The sequence below is a fragment of the Sceloporus occidentalis genome, unplaced genomic scaffold (genome assembly GCF_023333645.1).
Source record: "Sceloporus occidentalis isolate IW3139 unplaced genomic scaffold, rSceOcc1.0.p SCAF_12, whole genome shotgun sequence".
NCBI lineage: Eukaryota > Metazoa > Chordata > Lepidosauria > Squamata > Phrynosomatidae > Sceloporus > Sceloporus occidentalis.
Genome location: NW_028316992.1, coordinates 5,808,142 through 5,829,505, shown reverse-complemented (window position 1 = coordinate 5,829,505; position 21,364 = coordinate 5,808,142). Strand labels below are relative to the sequence as shown.

At 43.3% G+C, this 21,364-nt stretch overlaps 1 protein-coding gene across 1 annotated transcript in view; it reads left to right on the top strand.

The window, feature by feature from the left end:
• The first annotated feature begins 211 nt into the window (after nucleotides 1-211).
• Nucleotides 212-21,364, top strand: part of SDC1 (syndecan 1) — a 35,904-nt gene continuing 14,751 nt past the window's right edge. The window contains exon 1 of the mRNA XM_089477965.1: nucleotides 212-524. Within this exon, the coding sequence (XP_089334091.1) occupies nucleotides 441-524 (84 nt within the window). The 5' untranslated portion in view covers nucleotides 212-440. The remainder of the gene's footprint in view (nucleotides 525-21,364) is intronic.

Sequence of the window (21,364 nt, the reverse complement as noted above, 5' to 3'; positions counted from 1 at the left end):
TTTTGTGGCCATGTTCTAGAAGAGTTTGTGTTGCTGACTCTGGCATCATCTCCACCAAAGAGAAGGGAGGGAAAACCCCCTGAAGGCCTAGGAAGGAGGAGGAGGAGGAAAGGCTCTTTATGGGCCGAAGGAGAGAAGGAAGGAGGGGGAAAGGGAGGGAAAGGGGCGGGCCAGGGCGAAGGTAAAAGGGGTTTTGCTTAGAGGAGAGAGAGGGCTCTTCTTGGCGTAAAGGAGGAGGAGGAGGAGGAGGGCGGCTTCTTGTTCTTCTTCTTCTTCTTCCAAGGCGCTTTTAGGCAGCAGTCGGCTGGTGGCGCCGAAGGAAAAGGCAGGCAAAAGGAGAACAGAGGAAGGCAAAGGAAGCAGAAGGGAAGGGAGGAAAGGGCCAGCGCACGCCGGAGATTTGGGCTTGCTTTGGAAAAGGCGGCTTTTGTGGCTCAGAAATGGGGAAGATGGTGAAAACGGCGGGGATGCTGCTGCTGCTGCTGCTATGTTTGGTGCTCTTTGGCTCCCAAGCAGCCTGGGCGGTGAGTAGCCCCACTCCTCTCTCTCCTGGTTGCAAAGGGTCCCCTGGATTGCCCCAAGATGGGGAGCAACCCAGGAGTTGCTTTGAAGATCATCCCTAGTCTCGGGTGCTTTCGAGTCCTTTCCGACCCTAATATCATGGGATTCCCCCCCCCCCCCCCCTTCTTCCTGGGAAGGTTTGTTCAGAGTCTTGATTTGATATTACCTTGGCCTCCTCCTGGGGAGGCTGAGAGAGTGTGACTACTCGCCCCCTCTTTGTGTGTGTCGGGTTCCAGAGCTAAACCCGCTCCACGCTTTTCAGAGTCGGAGTCCCAACCCTCCCAAGCACTTTTCTAAGCCAGGCTGGCTCCTGGTTAGTTTGAGCAGAGTAACATATTAGCATTTGAGGGTCTGGTTTTGGATGCAGTGGATCTGATGTTTCCACCCTTTGGTGGAAAGGGAGACATAAATGAAGGTCCTTCTCCTCCTCCTGCTCCTTTTTCTCCTTCTTCTCCTCCTTCCTTGTGGCACGTGGCGCAGCAGGGCAGAAGTGGGAAAGCCCCGAAGGCGCCCTTTCTTGGCCTTCCCCCCCCAAAGGCTTGGGGGGGGCTGCTTTGGGGGTTGAAATGCCACCCCTTCGACCCTCATCCGCCCTCCTTCCCTTCCTCAGCCCCCCTTTTTTCCCCTCTCCCCAACTTTGCGCCTCCAAAGCGGTTGCAGCTGGTGCTTGGGGGGCAGAGCTTGGGGGGCAGGCAGCCTGTTGGCTTCTTTTCCTTTCTGAGGGGTTCCCCCCCCTCTTTCCCCCTTCACTCTTGCTTCTAGGGTTGCTCCCACATGGTCCTTGAGTAGTTTTGCCCGCCTTGAGTAGTTGTTGTGGGCCTTCGAGTCGTTTTATGGCGACCCTTAATCCTGGCAAGATTTGTTCAGGGAGGGGTTGCCATTGCCTGCCCCTGAGGCTGAGAGAGTGTGACTTGCTTCATAATAATAATAATAATAATAATAATAGCCTTCCTTTTTGCAAGGAATCAAGGCGGGTTACCGCAGCCAAAATAAAAATTGGAATAAAAACAATACACATCAGTATCAATTCCAGTATAAAAAGCACTTGTGGCTTTCCATGGCTGAGGGGAGGATTCGAACCTGAGTCCAATGGTCAAGCCAGGACCCCACTCTGGCTCTTAAGGGGTTGGAGGGGGTTCAGTAATACTAGTCCATTGTGTTGGCTGGGGGAATCCAGGCCAGGCTCTCCTCGCTCCCTCTCCCCCCACGAAGGCTTAATTCAAACCAGACTATGGAGTCTCATAACCTGACTGGAATTTTTCTCTCCTCAGCCTCAAAGGGTTTTTCCCCCCCTCTCTCCACGCCTTTCTCTCTCCCACTTCCCTGGCTTTTAATGTCGAATAGCAGGTTACAAACTCCAGCCGTAACTCCAGCAGTTGTCCTGTCCTCCTTCCTTCATTCCCTGTGCAACGCCTAGTAACCAGTGCTACATTTGGGGGTGTGTGTGTGTAAACCCCCATTTCTTACCATATCCTTCTTTGGTGGTAGTGAGGGGTAAGCCTGAGAAAGATAATAGCTGAGTAGTGCCCTTTCACACTTGCAAAATTGTTGTGTGAAGAACCACTTCCATGCAGTCGTTAACTATGCTATGGATGTAGCTTGGGATCTATGCTAAAACCTTAACACGTGTCCAGTAACCTCTAAAGTCCACCAAACAGTGGGCCCAAACAGACAGGCCAAAATAAAGCTGCTTTGGGTCACTTTGGAGGTATGGTGTTTAAATGACACATTCATCTTAAGAGGCCAGAAGCTGCGCCAAAGCTGTGCTCCAATCCTTAGGACTCAAATATGGCTTTGGCGTGACTTCTGGCCTCTTAGGACACATGCATCATTTAAACAGCATACCTCCAAAGTGACCTGAAGCAGCTTTATTTTGGCCTGTCTATTCAGGCCCAGTGATACCTTTATGGGGCCAACCAAAAGGCATTACAGACACATTAATAAAATAATAATAAAACTTGATTTATATCCTGCCTCTGTCCATGATGACAATCAAAGTGGCTTACAGTTAAAAGGATACATACAAAACCTCATATCCCAATAGTTTGCACCCTCCCCTAAAAACATCAATTAAATAGTTAACTGTTAAACAGTTAACTATATGTTGCAAGCGTTTGAAGCTCCACTGGTATCTCTCGCGGGCCAGCAATACCCCTCCATACCATCTGAACTAAGAATGAAAAATAGCAAAATGCAGGCCCATGACTAACATAATATTTGTCCCCTCCGGTTTGGTTTTTAACTCCTTGCCTGATTAAGACACTTTGAAAGTTTGCAACATGTATTTTGTGCATTTTGGTTGTTCCAGTAAAGGTATCACTGGTGGATTTTTCATGTTCCTGGATTTGCTATATAGCCAACATGGCTACCCTTGGATGTTTCCTTCCACATGTGTAGGTCATGGGACTTTGTGGTGACGTCTGGACACAGGTCATTCTAGTAGGTGCAAAGACTGTCTACAGCGGTGCCCTGTGATACTTTATTGACGAGGGAGTAGTAAAACTTGCCCATATATTGTTTGGTGGTAATGAGCTGGGAAAGGGGGTGTTGATTGAAAACTGCCACAGTTGCTAGCCCTTTGACATAATGTTAGTTCTTCCTGTCCCAAGGCAGGACTGTATTTTCCCTAGCTTCCTGAGCTGAACTTTGTTGCTGTGTGCTTTTAAGGCATTTCCAACTTATGGTAACCCTGTGGTGGGGTTTTCTGAGGTTGAGAGCCTGTGACTGGCTTAAAGTCAACAGGTTTCCACGGCTCAGCAGGGATTTGAATACAGGTTTGCAGAGTCCAGTGCTCAGACCAATGCTGTGCCACGTCGGCTCCATCTGAGCTGAACTAGTCCTGGCTTTATTCTGCAGAGGCACAGAACCTGCTAACTTTGAGAAATGTGGCATGCATGGGGAAAGTAGGTAATGCACTGTCGTCATGGCTGCTATCACAGGAAAGAGCTGCCCATGGTGTAACATTTGATCCTTAAAGCTGGGCTTTGATTTGGAAGTATGTGCTGCTCTTTGCAGATACAAATTAGAAAAAAAAGAGGGCAGGGTTTTTAAATGGTTGAAAAAGCAGAGCTGCTTGGAGGCAGAACAGGTCTTTCTTCACTTTTGCTTGTTCTAGCAAGAAATTTGTCTCTGTTGTGTGTTTTTTCTGCTCTTTCCAAGACATTTGATCAAATAGCTCTGGTGCAAGCTGTTAAACTGACACACAAAGCTTCCTGGCTTGATTATAATTTTCTGTTGAAGAGCATACTCTTGGTGTTCGGACAATTAAACAATGATTAACTTGGTCCCACAGTATGTCATCAAAAGAAGGCATAAGTGCTTGTTAACTGCCTGCAGTTTTTTTCAGTGTCACCCCACAATGGAAGAAATGCTGTATGATTGAAAAGTCATATAGTATTTTGCATCTCTTGGTTTATTTCTTTCTCTGGCTATCATGATTATAGCCTCACTCTGAGTGTCAGTATTGAAACTGGTCACTGTCATCATCATCTTAATACCTGTTGCTGAGTCCTTGCTTTTCTGCTACCTCCTTGCCTTGCTGAGGATACTTTGTACTCTTTATTTGTCTTCATGTTAGCTTTATTGGGATGTACTTCCAAAGAAGGGTGCATAGAGTTGTATTGCTTGTAAACTGGACGCAGGGGTTGTAAGTAATCTGGAGCTTCTTAAATTGATTATTTCAGTAATTTTGGGTGCTTCTGGTATGGGATGTTTGCATATACTCAGTGAATCCGGAGATACCTTCTTTGAATTATGTTTTAGCTTAAAACTGTGATCTGAAGGGCTGAATTGGTGGCTATAGTTGTAGACTTACAATTAGCTATTCGTCTGTAAATTGTTAAACTACTCCAACTTTTGAATTTATAATAAATGTTGCTGTCATTGTCATGTGTCTTCAAGTCAAGTCAGACTATGGCAACCCTAAGATGAACCTATCGCAGGGTTTTCTTGGTAAGATCTGTTCAAAGGGGTTTTTGCCTTTAGCTTGCTTGGAGGCTGAGACAGTGTGACTTGCCTAAGGTTTTCTAGGTGGACTTTCATGGCCAAGCCCTGTTCTCCAGTAGTCCAGTGCTCAAACCATTATACCACACTGACTGAATGTTACCACTGTCGTCTTTTTCCTGAGCCCTGCAACCAGCAGATGTCACTAGTGAATAAACAATGCCCATCTCCTACCTCTGCCACTCCCAGAATCCCAAACTTGACAGTTAAAGTGGTGTCAAACTGTACCTTTTCTACAGTGTAAACGTGCCCCTGTATTAGTCTGGAATATCATAATAATAATAATAATAATAATAATAATAATAGGATTTATTTATATGCCGCCCAATCACTGGGAATCCAGGTGGCTCACCGAATGTAAATGGATTTTGTGGCACCTTTGAGACGGCTACAAGATCTCTTTGCATACTATTTGCTGCTATGCATTTTTCTTTGAGGCCCTTCCAACTCCCATAGTCTGTTGAAGGTATTATCCATCCCCCCCAAGCCCCACCCAAAAGTGCTGTAATTTTATTCTACATTGAGTGGGACTAATGGCTCTCAGCTTTTGGTCCTCCAGAAATGTTGGTTTTCAACCTAACGATGCTCCAACACCCCAGTCAGGGATTCTGGGAAGTCGTTATTGGAAGACCAGATATTGAGAACAACTGAACTAAATAACCTCCAAGACTTTTCATTTTGGAAGTCTGGATTCTATGATGGCTTACTGCTTGACTTCTGTGTGTTAAGTCATGTGAAATGTCTCTTCTGTTTGCAATGATTTGGCAGAGTTCATTGACACATGGGAGGAATAGCTTGGTCTAGCAACCACCAGGTTCTTAATATGCATGTATTAACTGGCCCAGAAGGCCATTGGGTTCAATAGTATTTAAGGTTTAAGATTATAAGCTCATAACTGTGCTGTACATAATTAAGAGAGATTATACAGATGCACATGGAACAAGTTCATCTCTAGAAACTGAGTGGTGAATCTGCAGAGTGGTTAATTGCAAACTTGCAGCAAGACTTTATTATAAATCTACCCCACAGTAAACCATATAGTTTCAGCTTCACTTAGGCTGTAAGCACTTAAAAAAATAGAGGGGCCCGATACAGACTGGCACAAAGCACCGGCCTGTGGGTGGGGCTAGGGCGCAGCATCCACACGCTGCGTGCTGTAACCCCACTCCAGGGCATCATCATGACATGCACCCTTCCAGACGGTGTGTGTCATGATGTACTGAAATCAAGATATACTATATCCACAGCATTCCAGCTTGGTAGATGAAGGGAATGCTGTGGATACAGTATATCTTGATTTCAGTAAGGCCTTTGACAAAGTTTCCCATAGCATTCTTGCAAACAAGCTTGTAAAGTGTGGGCTAGACTAGGCAACTGTAACATGGATTTGTAATTGGTTGACTGGCCGAACCCAAAGAGTGCTTAACAATGGCTTCTTTTCATCCTGAAGAGAAGTGACCAGTGGAGTCCCACAGGGCTCTGTCCTGGGCCCAGTGCTACTCAACATCTTCATCAATGACTTGGATGACAGAATTGGGGGCATACTTATCAAATTTGCAGATGACACCAAATTAGGAGGAGTAGCTAATACCCCAGAGGACAGGATCAAAATTCAAAACGACCTGAATAGACTAGAAAGCTAACAAAATGAACACGGAGAAATGTAAGGTACTGCACTTAGGGCAGAAAAATGAAATGTACAGATATGGGATGGGGGACACCTGGCTGAATGAAACTACGTGTGAAAGGGATCTAGGAGTCCAAGTAGACCACGTTGAACATGAGTCAACAGTGTGATGCGGCAGCTAACAAGGCCAATGCAATTTTAGGTTGCATCAATAAAAGTATAGTGTCTAGATCAAGAGAAGTAATAGTGCCACTGTATTCTGCTTTGGGCAGACCCCACCTGTAATATTGTGTCCAGTTCTGGGCACCACACTTCAAAAAGGGCATTGAGAAACTGGAGCATGTCCAAAGGAGGGCGACTAAAATGGTGAATGGTCTGGAAATGACTTAGGGAGCTGGGGATGTTTAGCCTGGAGAAAAGAAGGTTAAGAGGTGATATGATAGCCCTGTTTAAATATTTGAAGGGATGTCATATTGAGGAGGGAACAAGCTTGTTTTCTGCTGTTCCAGAGAACAGGACCAGGAACAATGGATGCAAGCTAAAGGAAAAGAGATTCCACCTCGACATTAGGAGGAACTTTCTGACAGTAAGGGCTGTCCCACAGTGGAACAAACACTTAGAGTGTAATGGAGTCTCCTTCCTTGGAGGTCTTTAAACAGAGCCTGGATGACCATCTGTCGGGGATGCTTTGATTGAGAGTTTCCGCATGGCAGGGGGTTGGACTGGATGGCCCTTGCGGACTCTTCCAACTCTATGATTCTATGATTCTGTGTCACCCTCCGGCACTACGTCCAAACAGCACAGCACTAAAGGGGCATCACAGAGCTGTGCCGCCATGACTATGGCATCTCTTTGAGGGCACAATAAGGAGCCTCTTTTTGTGGCTTCTTTTTGTGCTCTACGGAGGCCTGATCAGGGCCACGTCATGGGGTTCCTGTGGCCTCGATCTGGTCAGCAAACGGGCAGCTGCATGCCACCTGTCTGTACAACCCCAGAGAATACTTTAAAAAAACAAACTGTGGATACTTCTTGGATATAATGCTGCTTCTTATGGGAAAAAACATGCTCTCTCGAAGTTATTGGTGCAAGTGTCTGGATGACTTCAGTACTGCAGAACCCGCTCCTAAAATCCCTGGAATTTTTGTAACTGTCTGGCCACAAACGTACAGGGTTCACTTGCTGAGAGGGAAATAATCCATTATCTGGTTCTTCCTTGTATATAGTTTATCCGCAAACTGCCACATTCATGTCTTGTCTTTAGAAATATTCTAAATATGTCAGGATAAGGTTGTGGACTCTGAATGATCTTTTGGATGGATGGATGGATGGATGGATGGATGGATGGATGGATGGATGGATAGATAGATAGATAGAGTGATTGGCATCTGGTTGGTGAATTGAGATAGTGTATGTGGAACTTGGTGCCATTGCAACTCACTTCTTTTGGTCATTGTGGAGGCTGGAATTCTCTACTGATTGTGGAATGACCTAAATTGCCCCAAAGCCACCTTTTCTCAGTGCAGCCCCTCCTCTTGAACCCAGCCATTTCTAGGTCACTAGAGGGACGGGAGACAAGCACCCAGCTGTTTTCCTAAATGACATCCAGCAATGTCACGGTCAGTAGGAGCCTTGTTATACATCCAGCTATATAGGGAAATAGCTGGACTCTTGTTGACTAGCTGTCTTCCAGTATAAGATCATGACCTATATTAGCATTTAAACATCCCTGCAGTAAAATCTTGCTAAATTGAAGAAGGGCTCTCCTTCTATGTCGTCTGCCATGGTCCAGGTCTCAGAGGGAGAGAGGAACCACTGGACTTGATCCCCTTCCCCACCACCATTTCCTTCTTCTGTGTCATGTCTTTTTAGATTGTAAGCCTGAGGGCAGGGAACTGTTTAATTAAAAATAATAATAATTGTAAGCTTCTCTAGGAGCCTTTAGGGCTGAAGAGAGGGGTATAAATACCATAAATAAATAATACGTAATTCTCCACTGATACTGCTTGGGAAGTGATTTTCTTGACACCATTTAAGAGAGAATGCTGTGAGCAATCTTAGCTTTGGTGATAGTACAGGAAAAAGGTGAATCCTTGTAATTGGGGCCTTGTTAGAGAAAGGCGAGGCTTTCCTGACTTGACAGTATCTGCCTGACTCTTATTTCAAGATGGTTTTCCATTTTGTCATAAAGCATAATTTTAACAGGTATTGGAGGTAAGCAGTTCTACAGGTTGGGATAGTTCGATGCTGTCCTGAGCTTGCTTGTCTGACACTGCTTGATCCCAGACAAAACTGAGATCTGTCAAGAGATTTGAGTGTTGCTTTATTACAGATAAAATGTGAAACTGACACCCAAAGCTCACTTGTCATAAACCCATTTTGGTAGGACAGGAAGCTATTTATTTAGAAGAACTGGAAGAGATTTCTAAAAAAATAATAATGAGTGCAGTGCTGGCTGCATTGGTATAGCTTCAGATTTCAATTTTGGGCCACATTCCATAATCTCCAAATATACTATTTTTTCCAAATCAGTTAGGCAGGACCTAATGAATGATTGACAAAGTCAGGTTCCATCTGTAACCCTTGGGAAATTAAATATGTGGCTATACTTTGTCTCTCATGGACAAAAAATACAGTTACCTCTGTTCCTAATCTACTGCCAGACTTTAATGTGTTAAAAAAATTAAGGTACTGGCACTTTATAGTAGGAATCAGTAAGTCTTAGGTTTTACAAGACCTGGCATCAATTAAGTTTACTTTGTTGCCAACCAGAAATGAAGGTTTGTAGAGCTTCTGTGCTTCCTTTGAGAAGTATTAACAAAGAGGAAAGTATTATCAGAGGGAACGCTAGTGTGAGACATCGAAGAGAGGAGAGGAGAGGAGAGGAGAGGAGAGGAGAGGAGAATGGCTGATAATACTGCTGAATGCTAAATGTTCACATTTCTGGACTTGCTTTTTCACACACACACACACACACACACACACTATTAAAGATGTTCCTAAGATGTTGTAAGGAAGACATATGATCTGCTAGTTAAACTGGTGCACTAAAAAAGTCCAAATCCTGTACACTTTCCAAGCCTTGGGATCTGTACTTAGTTTCCTTAAATTAAAGAAGTCAACCCTGGCTTCAGCCATACTCACAAATGTACTCTGTTAAATGTTAAAATGCCAGTAAATTTATGGGTAACCTGGAGAAGAAACAATAAGCAAGTATTGGTTATAGATGCAAAGTGTAGATCAACGGTCAAAAAAGCATTTGTTTTGTTGCTGTTGCATGCCTTCAAGTTGTTTCTGACTTATGGCAGCTGTAAGGGCAACTCTGTCATGGATTTTCTTGGTAAGATTTGTTTGGAGGGGTTTCTTTCTCAGAGGCTGAGAGTATGTGACTTGTCCAATGTCACCCAGTGGATTCCCATGGCAGAAAAGAGATTTGAACTCTGGTCCCTAGAGTCACAGTCCAGTGGTCAAACTATTCTCTCTCTCTTTTTCTGGCAGTGACTCTATCGAACAAAATACTTTGAAAAAGTCAGGATATATATTGACACATAGACTCGTGAGGAGGGGATGTTCTGTATGGGATGAAACATAAGAAATGGGAGATTAAGTTGAAATTAATGGGCACAGTAAAATTCACCCATTTCCAGCATCCAGATAATTATCTCTTTAACTATTGGCCATGTTGTCTAGGGCTTCTAGGATTTGGAGTCCAAACTGAAGGGGCAAAGGTTCCCAAAGCCAATCCTGAGACAGCATAGCAACAGTACTATGCTATTTTTAGTTGTCTTATTAGACCTTCTGGTGTAAACTGAACAATTTCAACTTGTTGGGTGTGGTGATAAATGTTAATGGCACTAAGTTACATGTGGGAGGAAACCTCTTTAAGCAGAGTTATTATTGATCTTCCTGATGTCACGGTTTTCTTTCAGCTTGGAAGTTTACTCAAGAGCTTTATAGAATTAGAAGAAATTAAAAAAGGGGGGGGGAGAAAAGAAAAGGCTTCTCATAGGAAAGTATTTGGAAATGCATATATTCTTAAATATTTGCTACAATGACAGTGGAATGGAATGGATTCTCTTGAAGGTGGTAGACTCTTCTTTTTTAAAAAAAGAGGTTGGATGTCCACTTCTTGAGGGTATATTAGTGGTGGATTCTTGCACTGGCAGGGGGTTAGACTAGGCTCTTAATATCCCTTTCCAGCTCTTGCGATTCTGTAAAATATTTCTTTGAAATCGCTTGTACTGGTGAATTTAGCAAATGATATTCCAGTTTTCACCCATAGCCAAAATTCAATGCCTTGCTTCAGGAAGTAAAACATCCATAGTTGGGATCATTAGGCACTGTGAGAACTCGCCCAATCCAGTTTGGCATGACATAAGCCTAAGGTGGTGGTGGATGATCTAAACCCCAGCTAGCAAGCCATTCTTGTTCTTCTTCTAAGGCTTGTTTTGACTTGATAGCTAAACACCTTCTTTGCTTATCTAGCTAACCTGAGTTAGTGGCTTTCAACACACTTGATAGGAAGTGATAAAATGAGAAGAGACATGTACATAACGTATTTGCTACTGCATAGGCATATTGCTGCAACCCTGCACCTGTCATTTAGGATTTGTAAATTTACAAGCCTATTCTTATGTTTCTTACTATGTACATCTTGGATCTGTGGCTCTAGATTACCCAAGGGTAGAACAATGCCCTCAGTTGTTTGTATAGTACAAACATGTGCCTGCCATTTTTGTTTCCCAGCCAGTTCTTGGTTCATGCAGCCTGCCAGTGGAAAGGCTATTTGGTAATATATCAAAAAAGCTCATCTCTCCCACATAAACTCAGTAATTGGGTTCTGGAGATTGGGTCTCAAGATGAACTTATTCTCAAATGCATTACTTATTTAATTGATTAAAAATATTAGCAAGTCCTTGTGGTTATCCTGTGAAGAAATGTGGAGTGCAAACAAAGCAGACAAAGACAAAATCTGTTATTGGGGGCAGCTTGACATTAAGAAAATATTGTGGAGAGTATCACTGGTGAGCAAAGCCAAGTGTAGATTCTGTATAGAGTAGTATTTTGAAATTGTAGCCTACCTCAAAAGAGAGAGGACTCTTTAAACTCTACTCTCCTGGCTGAGTAAAAATGTCTTGTAGACAGCAGAACATTATTGGGGAATGTGAACATACAATGTAAAACTGGGAGGTGGGAATAACTCCTGCTGAAAATGGTCACATGGTGTTCTGTTGGTTTCATTTTCATTTTACAATGCCAGCTCTCAGGTTCTTCAAATAACTGGCTCCTAAGTGAAACAAGAGACGCTTAACCACATCAGATTGTCTCAGAATTCTTTGGTGAGTTTCGAGGTGATGATGGGCTAGTGGTGCATGTGTGATAATCCAGACTTCTTGTTTCTTGAATAAGCAGTCATAGTGTTTCCCTAGTAAGAACCATTGGCTCACAATGAAAATTCTTCAAGGGCTACCTACAATTATTGAACCAAATTGTACTGTGTCATAAATGAAAATATGACACCTTAGAGTGCTGTAGTGGTGGTGGTGCCATCCCTCTCCCCTGATTGCTCGGGGTTGGATCTGCTGACTGACAGAAACAATATAATAACTTTTCTGCAGAGGCAGGCAGGCAAGGATACACATTTGCACCTTCTATCATTCATGCCATAGTCTTTTAATTTAATCACCAAGCATATACAAATATTGTTGAAGGATCTGAAAGATCCCTTCTCTGTGATGAATACAACATAATGGGATGAATTTTGTTTGCTAACCAGTAACATTCTTCACTTTAAGCAGTTAACCAAATGGGTCCACAAATTGTACCTAGACCTGGTAGCCAACTGATGATATTGTCTAGCCGTTGATAAGCCTAATCCTATTGCAATGCTGCCTGCCACAGTAAGGTAATTCTGAGATTAACTACACCTGATATTCTACTGTGGGCCTGATCAGCATATCACAGAAGGTGAAAAAGAAGCTAAAAAGTTTCAGGAACAAGACATTTCATGGAATTCTAAGCATTTTTTTTTTCATGGCTGGAATAGTCATAGATCTGTCCACTTAGACATTTTCTAAGATGAGGCAAAAAGGCCATGGGATCTGAAGGAAGAATCCTGTAGTTGCAAGATTTCAGACTCAATCCCTTCTTCTTGGCCAGTGGGATTGAGCAGCAAATTAGTATCAGATCAGATCCAAAAAAGAACAAATCTTTATGCCTGCATGCCACAATTCTTAGACAAAAAGGGGTGTTTTTACGGTGATAGTGAATGAGAAGTACTAGGAACCTGGCACTGCTGGAGCTGTATGAACCCTGAAAGAATCTCTAGGAAGAATGTCGCGCGGGCCCTGAAATGGGCCCGTTGCGTTCCAAAACGGGGGTGCGCACGGAATGGGATGGGGCTAGGAACACATCTTGCTGCATAAAGGAACACTGCCGCTGCTGCTGGGCATTCCAATAGCATCCTACATCCATTCCAGAGGGTGCGATTTCTGAGAACTGTTCCAAAGCATTCTCAGAAATTGCGCCCTCTGGAACGGATGTAGGACACGATTAGAATGCCTGGCGGCAGCGACTACTTTTCCTTGCACAGTAAGATGCGTTCTGTGCGCGCCCATGTGCTCCCCCATTTTAGAACACAATAGGTCCTGTTTCAGGGCCCATGTGATAAACCTCTATGGTCCAGGTGGCTCCCTAAATTATTCTGTGACCTTATTAAGATCACCAACAACTTGTGGCATTATTTGCACTGAACAATTAGCACTTGAAAGTTACCTTGCTGCAGAGGGTGGCTAATTATTTGCAGACTGGTAAGTGTTCTTACTTGTAAAACATTTAGGCGCAGTGTATTCCCTGAACATTTTCTTGCTGGTCCTGTCCCCTCAGGATGAAACACATGCAGCATGACATGCTTGTGAAGGCAAATATAGTGGGCATACAGTACCCACAATGCCTTTGAGCTGTGTCTGTTGCCAGCGCTAACCTGAGGTTAAAGCTCCCTGACTAACCCAAGTAGCACACCTGGCAAGATACCTCATAATTCAGGTCCCCTGAACCATTGCTGTCAGAATGTGTTCTGAAATCCTTTGAGAGATGGAGAGTTATTTGAGAGGGGGAGAATTCTGGTTCTTCCATTTTCATGTTGCTGGATAAAATTGTTTGGCATAGCATTTCTCTGGAATCTACACACCAGAGCTGCAAAAAACCTTCTGATTTCCTGTTGCTAACGCTGTGCACATTTAAATGTACCTAATACCATTGAAATCGGTGGTTCAAGCATGACTGTTTCAACAGAACTGGGATGTGAACCTCATAAACTGCAGCTGTTTTACCTTAAGAAAGCTTACTGACATGTATAAGGAACCTTTACACTGTTGATGGGCAGCAAGCATAACTGAGCACTATCCCTTTTCTGTTGCAATAAGAAGTGGGTCTTTAGGTTTGTTTTGCTCCACAAATAACTATTGTTCTGTATCCAGAATCTATAAATATGTCAGAAAAATCTGATAAACTGAGGTATGAGCAGGTGGCATACAATGTGGATTCATTAAATGTGATAATTATTTGTTTGTTGGGGGAATAATGCTGATATCAGTCCAAGTTCTGATGTTACAAATGGATTCATTGTCCTGTTTGTGATCAGGACAATCTTGGGATCTCTTAAACATCACACTCCAATAATTCCAATAGGGGCAAGGGAATTACAGGGCTGTTCTTAAAAACAAACAAGCAAACATAAGTGTAGGAGATCCTAATTTCAGATACCATGTTGTGTCATGTTTGGATTGGGAAATGGTTGCAGCCATATGGGGTACAGCTTCACACAAAATATTGTACAATTAGCAGGATCTGGCTTATTCTGGGCTGTGCCACCTTACATGATGTGGGAAGTCTATTTTGCCAAACTCCCAGCATACACCAGTTGAGCCCATCAGGAAAGACTAGGGCAAGCCAAGCCTTCTACTCTGACAAGCTGGTCTCTCTCTGAAGGGAGGCGATTGCTTCTTTTTCTCCCCACTGCCATTCTTTACCAGCAGCTCACATTTCACCATGCTGCACTTAGTATATACATGTTCAGGAGCTTGCATTTTTTTTTTTTTTGGCAGCTTACATAAAAATTCAGAAAGAACAACAAAAATTAAGCAAACACACAAAAAAATGCAATAGAGGAAATAAAACTCAAATACAGGAATTCCATTTAAAAACTAATATATACATAAAATTCCTGGGCAAAGAAAAGCTTTCATGTGGTGCCAGGTAAAGCTCTCAAGGGGAAAGGAGCTAAAGTTCTCCCATTTAGCCTTCTTTCAATAATTAAAATATCCATAGTCTGACCATGATTGTCAGGGTTGTTTCTGCCATAACCATGATGATACATCTTGCTTGTTGATTCCTCCTTGTAAAATTATTTGTCTCACAGACTTCATTGTAAACCTTGAGGGTAACTTATTGAAACCATCACTGGAAAGATCTTTGTCCACATGCCAGTGTCTTTGCTGAGATGAAGAGCTTATTCAGTTGTTCAATGTCAGTTCAGTGGCATCAATAGATAACCTTCACAGTTCAGCACACCTTGCAAAGCTGAAAGATAATCCTCAATTCAGTGTAATGCGTAGGCATGTTGGTTTCTCCTGTCTGTGAGAGGGCTGGTGGAAAGGACATCTGTGTATTTCTTGGGAGGAGAAGAAAGCTCTCTGATCAGTTGTCAATTCTGTTTGCCAGAGACTTGATACAAAATGGATATGCCCTATGCGCATTATGGGTAATTGCTCCTTCCCAAACTATATACTCTTATCCTTTTGCTTTGTCCTCTGTAACATAGGAATAATACTGGCTTACGTTCCAGAAAGGTGAAAGAGTTTTCTTAAATAATGTTAATGAAGAGTATTTAATAGTCATGTAGCACTTTCCCTAAGTCTGTCAAACTGTGCTCCAATTCCTGTTCTGTCATCCTGTTAATATAATTGGGTTTGTGTTAACCATCTGCTTCTATCCTCAGGTCAGCGAGGATAATTGTATGAAGATTACTAATCCATTTCTTATGAGCCATAGAGTTGGTTTAGTCCTGAACGGCATGGAATTTGTGTGGCAAATGCAAAATGGGGAGGAGGTGACAGACTTAAACATTTTAAGAATTAAACATTTGAAGCTGACAAGAATGAAGGAGGAGAAAGCTCTTTCTCATTTCTAGATGTGGGAGGCCCAAAGGCTGCTGGTAAAAGTATAATGGTGGGCTCTGCTTTTTGCCACCAGATTCAGTAACACCTACAAAGCTTTGTTTCTAAGGGCAGAAGTAATCTGAGGCTTGGTCTGCATACAAAGTGGAGTGAATTACATAAGAGAAGATTTCTGAATGATAACTGTTATGGAGCTGGCAGGCTTTACTTGTAAGACAGGCTTGTAGATAGCCATACTCATTTGTTCAGGGTAATAATTGCATCCAGGTGACTAGGTCAGAAAGATTTACAAATGCTATATCTTTTCTCCTAGCTCTTGGGGCCAGATATAAATGCTGTCAATAGATGAGGCCATGTAGGGTAGTTGAGACTTCTGTGAGCAAAACCTCTTTGCAAAGGTTGTTGCAATGTGTTATCTTTTGGTACTCTTTTGTTTTCATATATCCCACCTTTCTCCCAATATAGTGACTCAAGGCTGTTAGGTATACCCCCTCTAGCCTCCTCAGCAGGGATGGGAGTCATGTGGCCCTCCAGATGTAGTTGGAATACAGTCCCCAGCAGCCATAGCCATCAAAGCCAATGGCTAGAAAAGGTAGGAGTTGCAGTCCTGCCACATCGGGAGAGCCAAGTATTACTTTTTCACTTCAGACAAGCAGCTGGTACACACAGATGTACGTGTTAGACCAAACTCAATACAGGAATAAAATGTTTCAAAAGTGATTCTACAAATCCTGGGAAGTGGAGTGCTTTCAGATATTTGTTAGTGAACTGCACAAATGCCTTTATGGAAGATACCCTTGTTTGCAACTACTCAGCAAAACACAACTTCGTTTTTTATTTCCATAGATGTAACTATTTTATTTATTTATTTTCAATTGTGATCTCAGTTGCCCATACATAGCTCCAGGAAATGGGCCACAACAGTTTCCATAAAATGTTTCTTGTCCTTGTGGCTTGTACACAGAAGAGTTTGTTGAGCTGTTTCTACAAAGTCTAAACCAACCTGATTTCCCACCCACCCCCACCCCCACCCCCACCCCCACTTGTTTGAGAGTGGAGTGTCAAAACATAGCTGTGCCTGGTGCCCCAAATACACAGATGTTAGAGTTCTTCAGTGGTCTGCATTCATAGAAACATAGAATTGTAGAGTTGGAAGAGACCGCAAGGGCCATCTAGTCCAACCCCTGCCATGCAGGAACTCTCAATCAAAGCATCCCTGACAGATGGTCATCCAGCTTCTGTTTAAAGACTTCCAAGGAGGGAGACTCCAGTTCCATCCGAGGAAGTGTGTTCCACTGTGGAACAGCCCTTACTGTCAGGAAGTTCCTCCTAATGTTGAGATGGAATCACAACATTAATGCTGTCACTTTAAGGAACTATTCAAAACAATACTGAATGTTCACACAAAACTCTTTTTTTAAAAAAAAAAATGTGCTTTACTCATTTCTGTAAGTAGAAAACCTTGCGGAGACAGGCTTATATTTTTGATCTGTACGCTTAAGACCACCACTCAGCCAGATAGAACAAACGGGTAGCTTTACTTTCAGGATCATTATCTCCATCCCTGACCTACAAGAATTAAAGCCTGTCTCAGCAAGCTTTTCTATGTCTGAAAAGACTTAAAAGTCATGGCAAAGCCTTGACCATGAGAGGTGGATGTTGTCTGGACAATATAATCCATCTCCTTGGTTGTCTACAAAACAGCCATCCCAGTATCAAGTGTTGAGGCTTGCCTTGCTGTGTCTGAGAGGGAGAAGTAGCAGTGCCTCAAGCAGTGAGTCAGCATGGAAAATCTACCTTGCACTTCTCTCTCAAGGACATTCTGCTGTCTGATCAGACACATGCTTAAATATTTTAGGCGTGGGAGGCAAGTCTAGAGGAGATTTATCCAAACAATCTAAGAGAGAGGCAAATTATTGGGGGAAATACCACACACAAATTCCCAATATATGGAGGGATGGATATACCGCCTCAGATGTTGATAGCCTGGAATCCCCATGAATCTAGTTAACGGTGAGGAATGATGATAGTTATAGTCCCATAACATCTGCCTACCACTACATTCCCCATTCTATTACTAGTGGGTTCTAGTAATGGCATAATTGCACATTGGAAAAAAAAACTTAAATGAAAAGGATAAAACACCTCCTGTTTTTATAAGCCTGCATGTGTTTTGTGTGCCTTCAAGATGTTTCCGACTTATGGAAACCCTATCATAGGGTTTTCTTGATAAGATTTGTTCAGAGGAGGTTTACCAATGTCTTCCCCTGAGGATGAGAGAATATGGCTTTCCCAAGGTTCACCCAGTCAGTTTCATGGCTGAATGGGAATCAAATCCTTGTATCCAGAATTATAGTCCAATTCTGAAACTGTTACACCATGCTGGGTCTCATCTTCTAAGCCTAGTTCACTGAAAAGTGATCTTATGTAGATAGCCGCCAAAAGTGCTTCAGTGTATTTGGTCTTTAGGTAAGAAAATTCATGTGATTTGCCAAAGTATATAATATATTTCAGGCTAATGCTGCAGTTCCTGACACCTGATGATGACAGTGCCTTAGTGTAACAGCTATAGATATGTTATAGAAATATTGTTGTCTTTAGGTATCTTTGTGTCAACTTTGGCTTAAGTGATGATACTCTCTTAGGGTTTTCTTGGCAAGATGCTTTTAGAGGAGACCTAACCACTGCATTCCACTAAGGCTGAGAGACTGTGGCCTGTTACAGACTGCCAAAATAAAGCTGCTTCGGGTCTCTTTGGAGGTATGCTATTTAAATGATGCATGGGTCCTAAGAGTCCGGAGGTCGCGCCAAAGCCACACTCCATTCCTAAGCACTGGAGTGCAGCTTTGGTGCAGCTTCTGGATTCTTGGGATGCATGCATCATTTAAATAGCATACCTCCAAAGAGACCCCAAGCAGTTTTATTTTGGCAGTCTGTAACAGGCCTGTGATTTGTCAAAGGGCACCCAGTGGGTTTCCATGGCTGAGTGGGGATTTGAACCCTGGTCTCCATAGTGGTAGTCTAACACTCAAACCACTACACTATGCTGGCTCTCATAGGTCCTGCTTATACCTTTGGGAAAGTCAGGGGAATTTGTCAAATGTCAGGGAAATTGTGATTTAAGATACACTCTTGCCTCTGCAAGAGGACATGCATCTCTTGTTGCATTTGCAGTTCAGAAGCAGTAGAGCACAAGTGTCATGTCATAATACACCCCATAGTACAATAAAATAGAATAAATTGAACCTTGAGATGGTCTTGTATTGTATTGCATTGTGGAAAAACTTTAGTGGCTTCTTTCAGCTCAGTAGTTTGTGAGTTGAAACAAGCTGAATCAGTTTCAGTTAATTTGTTGATGTTAATATTTTGGCAGGGGACTGCAAACTGTAGTTGAGTGAGCTTGGTAGCCAACCATTATAATGAATTTCAGGCTTTGCACTGGAGTTCAGTCTGCCATTAACAACAGGGAAAAACCCAGTGGTTTGGGTTTTTAGAGTCATGCTATAAGAAAGGAACAAGTGAAAGAACTATAAGCAGATTCAGGTGGCACTCCAAATTAGTGCAAACCTGATTGAATAAACCTGTTGACTGCAGCAAAAGACACCTACAGTTGATAAGCTGCGAAATATCCATTCAAATACAACACAGTGTTACACTTTCCTCACACATAAGATTTAAATTATGAAATAACTGAAAATTTCCTACCACCAACCCTCCCAAAGGCACCAACAGTTCCATGTAGTGAGCCATGCAAATGGAATGATGAATCAGAGATGGAGGTTTTTATTCCTGCTATTGCCAAGGTAAATGAAAAGCTTGCAATCCATTTGTGCTACTGTTTGATTTCAGAGAAAAAGCTTTTTCTTTCTGCCAAAGAAAAGCTTGCAAATAGAATTTGTCTGCTTCTGCTAAATTATAGCAATGGTCTGCAAACATACACTCTCCACCTCCTTCCTTGCTGCTGCTCTGCTAATTATACGCTCTGGAACAACCCTTAGAAATATCTGCCATGGAAGTTTCCTGCTTCCCAGGCAAACAATTCTGCCATAACTTAGTTACAGGCAGGCGGTTCTGTGGAAGGTTGGATTTACATTTTGAAGATGGCTGTAAGAAAGATTTCTTAATGTGGAATGCCTGGATCTCAAACTTTATGCTGACTTTGGGCGAAACACACTGCAGAAATAATCCAGTTTGAGACTGCTTTAACTGCCCTGGCTCAGTGCTAGGGAACCCTGGGAATTATAGTTGATTGTGGCACCAGAGCTCTCTGACAGGGAAGGCTAAATGCCTCACAAAACTAAAGTTCCCAGAATTCCCTAGCATTGAGTCGTGGAAGTTAAAGTGGTTTAAGACTGGATTATTTCTGCAATGTGTTTTGGCCTTTTGTTCCAGGGCTTTCATCAGTTGCTGAAGACAAATACAAAGACTACTGCAAATTGTGCTACACAACTTTTGAGCTATTTTAGAGATGTGAAATTATGGAGATTATCGCACTGCGTTCTGAGACCGTTCTCATCACGTGATGAGAACGGAACGCATTTGAGTATACCGCACGTATGTGTTCCAATCGGGTTCTCAGAACGTTTAAATGTGTTCCAAATGTGTTCCAGGAGGGTACAGATATGAATGTGTTCCCAGAGAGCTGAAACGTGATGAGAACGTTCCAACAGAGGTGTGTCCGATATTCTTATCTGTTCTCAAATCCGTTCTCTCATTCCTCCGTCTCCTGATTGGCTGAAAGAATGACAGGCAGGGAGGGAGGCAGGCAGGCGAGTGACTGCAGTGAGGGAAGGTGTGTGTGTGTGAGGGGGGAAAGAAGGAGGGAGGGAAGGGAGGAAAGTTGGGACAAGTGAGAGAAGAGGAAAGAAGGGAAAGAGAGAGAAAGAGAGAGGGAAACAGGGGGGCCAGAGCAGAAAGCAAGAGGGAGAGGGTCTGGCTGCTTCTGCGGGGGCCTCTAGTGTTATGTCCAGCGGGGCTCCTGTGCTGGCAGCCTGCAGGAGGCAAGGATGGCAGGGATGCCCAGGACCTTCTCCTCCTTCCCTCCAGGAAGGAACCCACAAAAGCTCCTCTGTTTGGAGCAACACACAAAAGCAAGCAAACAACTCCCAGAATTCCATAGCAAAGAGCCAGACAAGAATTAAAGCGGGGAGGGAAGCTCACAGGCCCCACCTGGAATATTGTGTCCAGTTCTGGGCACCACAATTCAAAAAGGAGCGTGTCCAAAGGAGGGCGACTAAAATGGTGAAAGGTCTGGAAACCATGCCCTACAAGGAACGACTTAGGGAGCTGGGGATGTTTAGCCTGGAGAAGAGAAGATTAAGAGGTGATATGATAGCCCTGTTTAAATATTTGAAGGGATGTCACATTGATGAGGGAGCAAGCTTGTTTTCTGCTGCTCTAGAGACTAGGACCCGGAGCAATGGATGCAAGCTCCAGGAAAAGAGATCCCACTTCAATATTAGGAGGAACTTCCTGAGAGTAAGGGCTGTTCGACAGTGGAACACACTCTTTCCTCAGAGTGTAGTGGAGTCTCCTTCCTTGGAGGTCTTTAAGCAGAGGCTGGATGGCCATCTGTTGGGGATGCTTTGATTGTGATTTCCTGCATGGCAGAATGGGGTTGGAGTGGATGGCCCTTGTGGTCTCTTCCAACTCTATGATTCTATGATTCTATGAAGGCACACATTACATGCGCACACACACAGGAGGCAAAAGGCTGACAAGCAGCCAAAATGGGGAATTGGGATGACAGCAGAGGACTCTTCTTTTCTAACCGGTTTAAAGAGCTGTTATGGCTGCCGGGGCTCTGCCCTTGGCCCAGTCCCCTCCCTGGCAACTTGCTTTTCTTCGGCTTGAAGAGACCTGCATGGAGCTCCTCCTTCTTCCCAGCCTTGCAAAGGAGGTTTGGGATGTAACTTGCAAGGCTCATCTCTCCCCATTTCTCTTTCTCCCTGCCTTCCTCCCGATCCCTCCTTCTTCCCTCCCTTCCCTCCCTCCTCCTTTC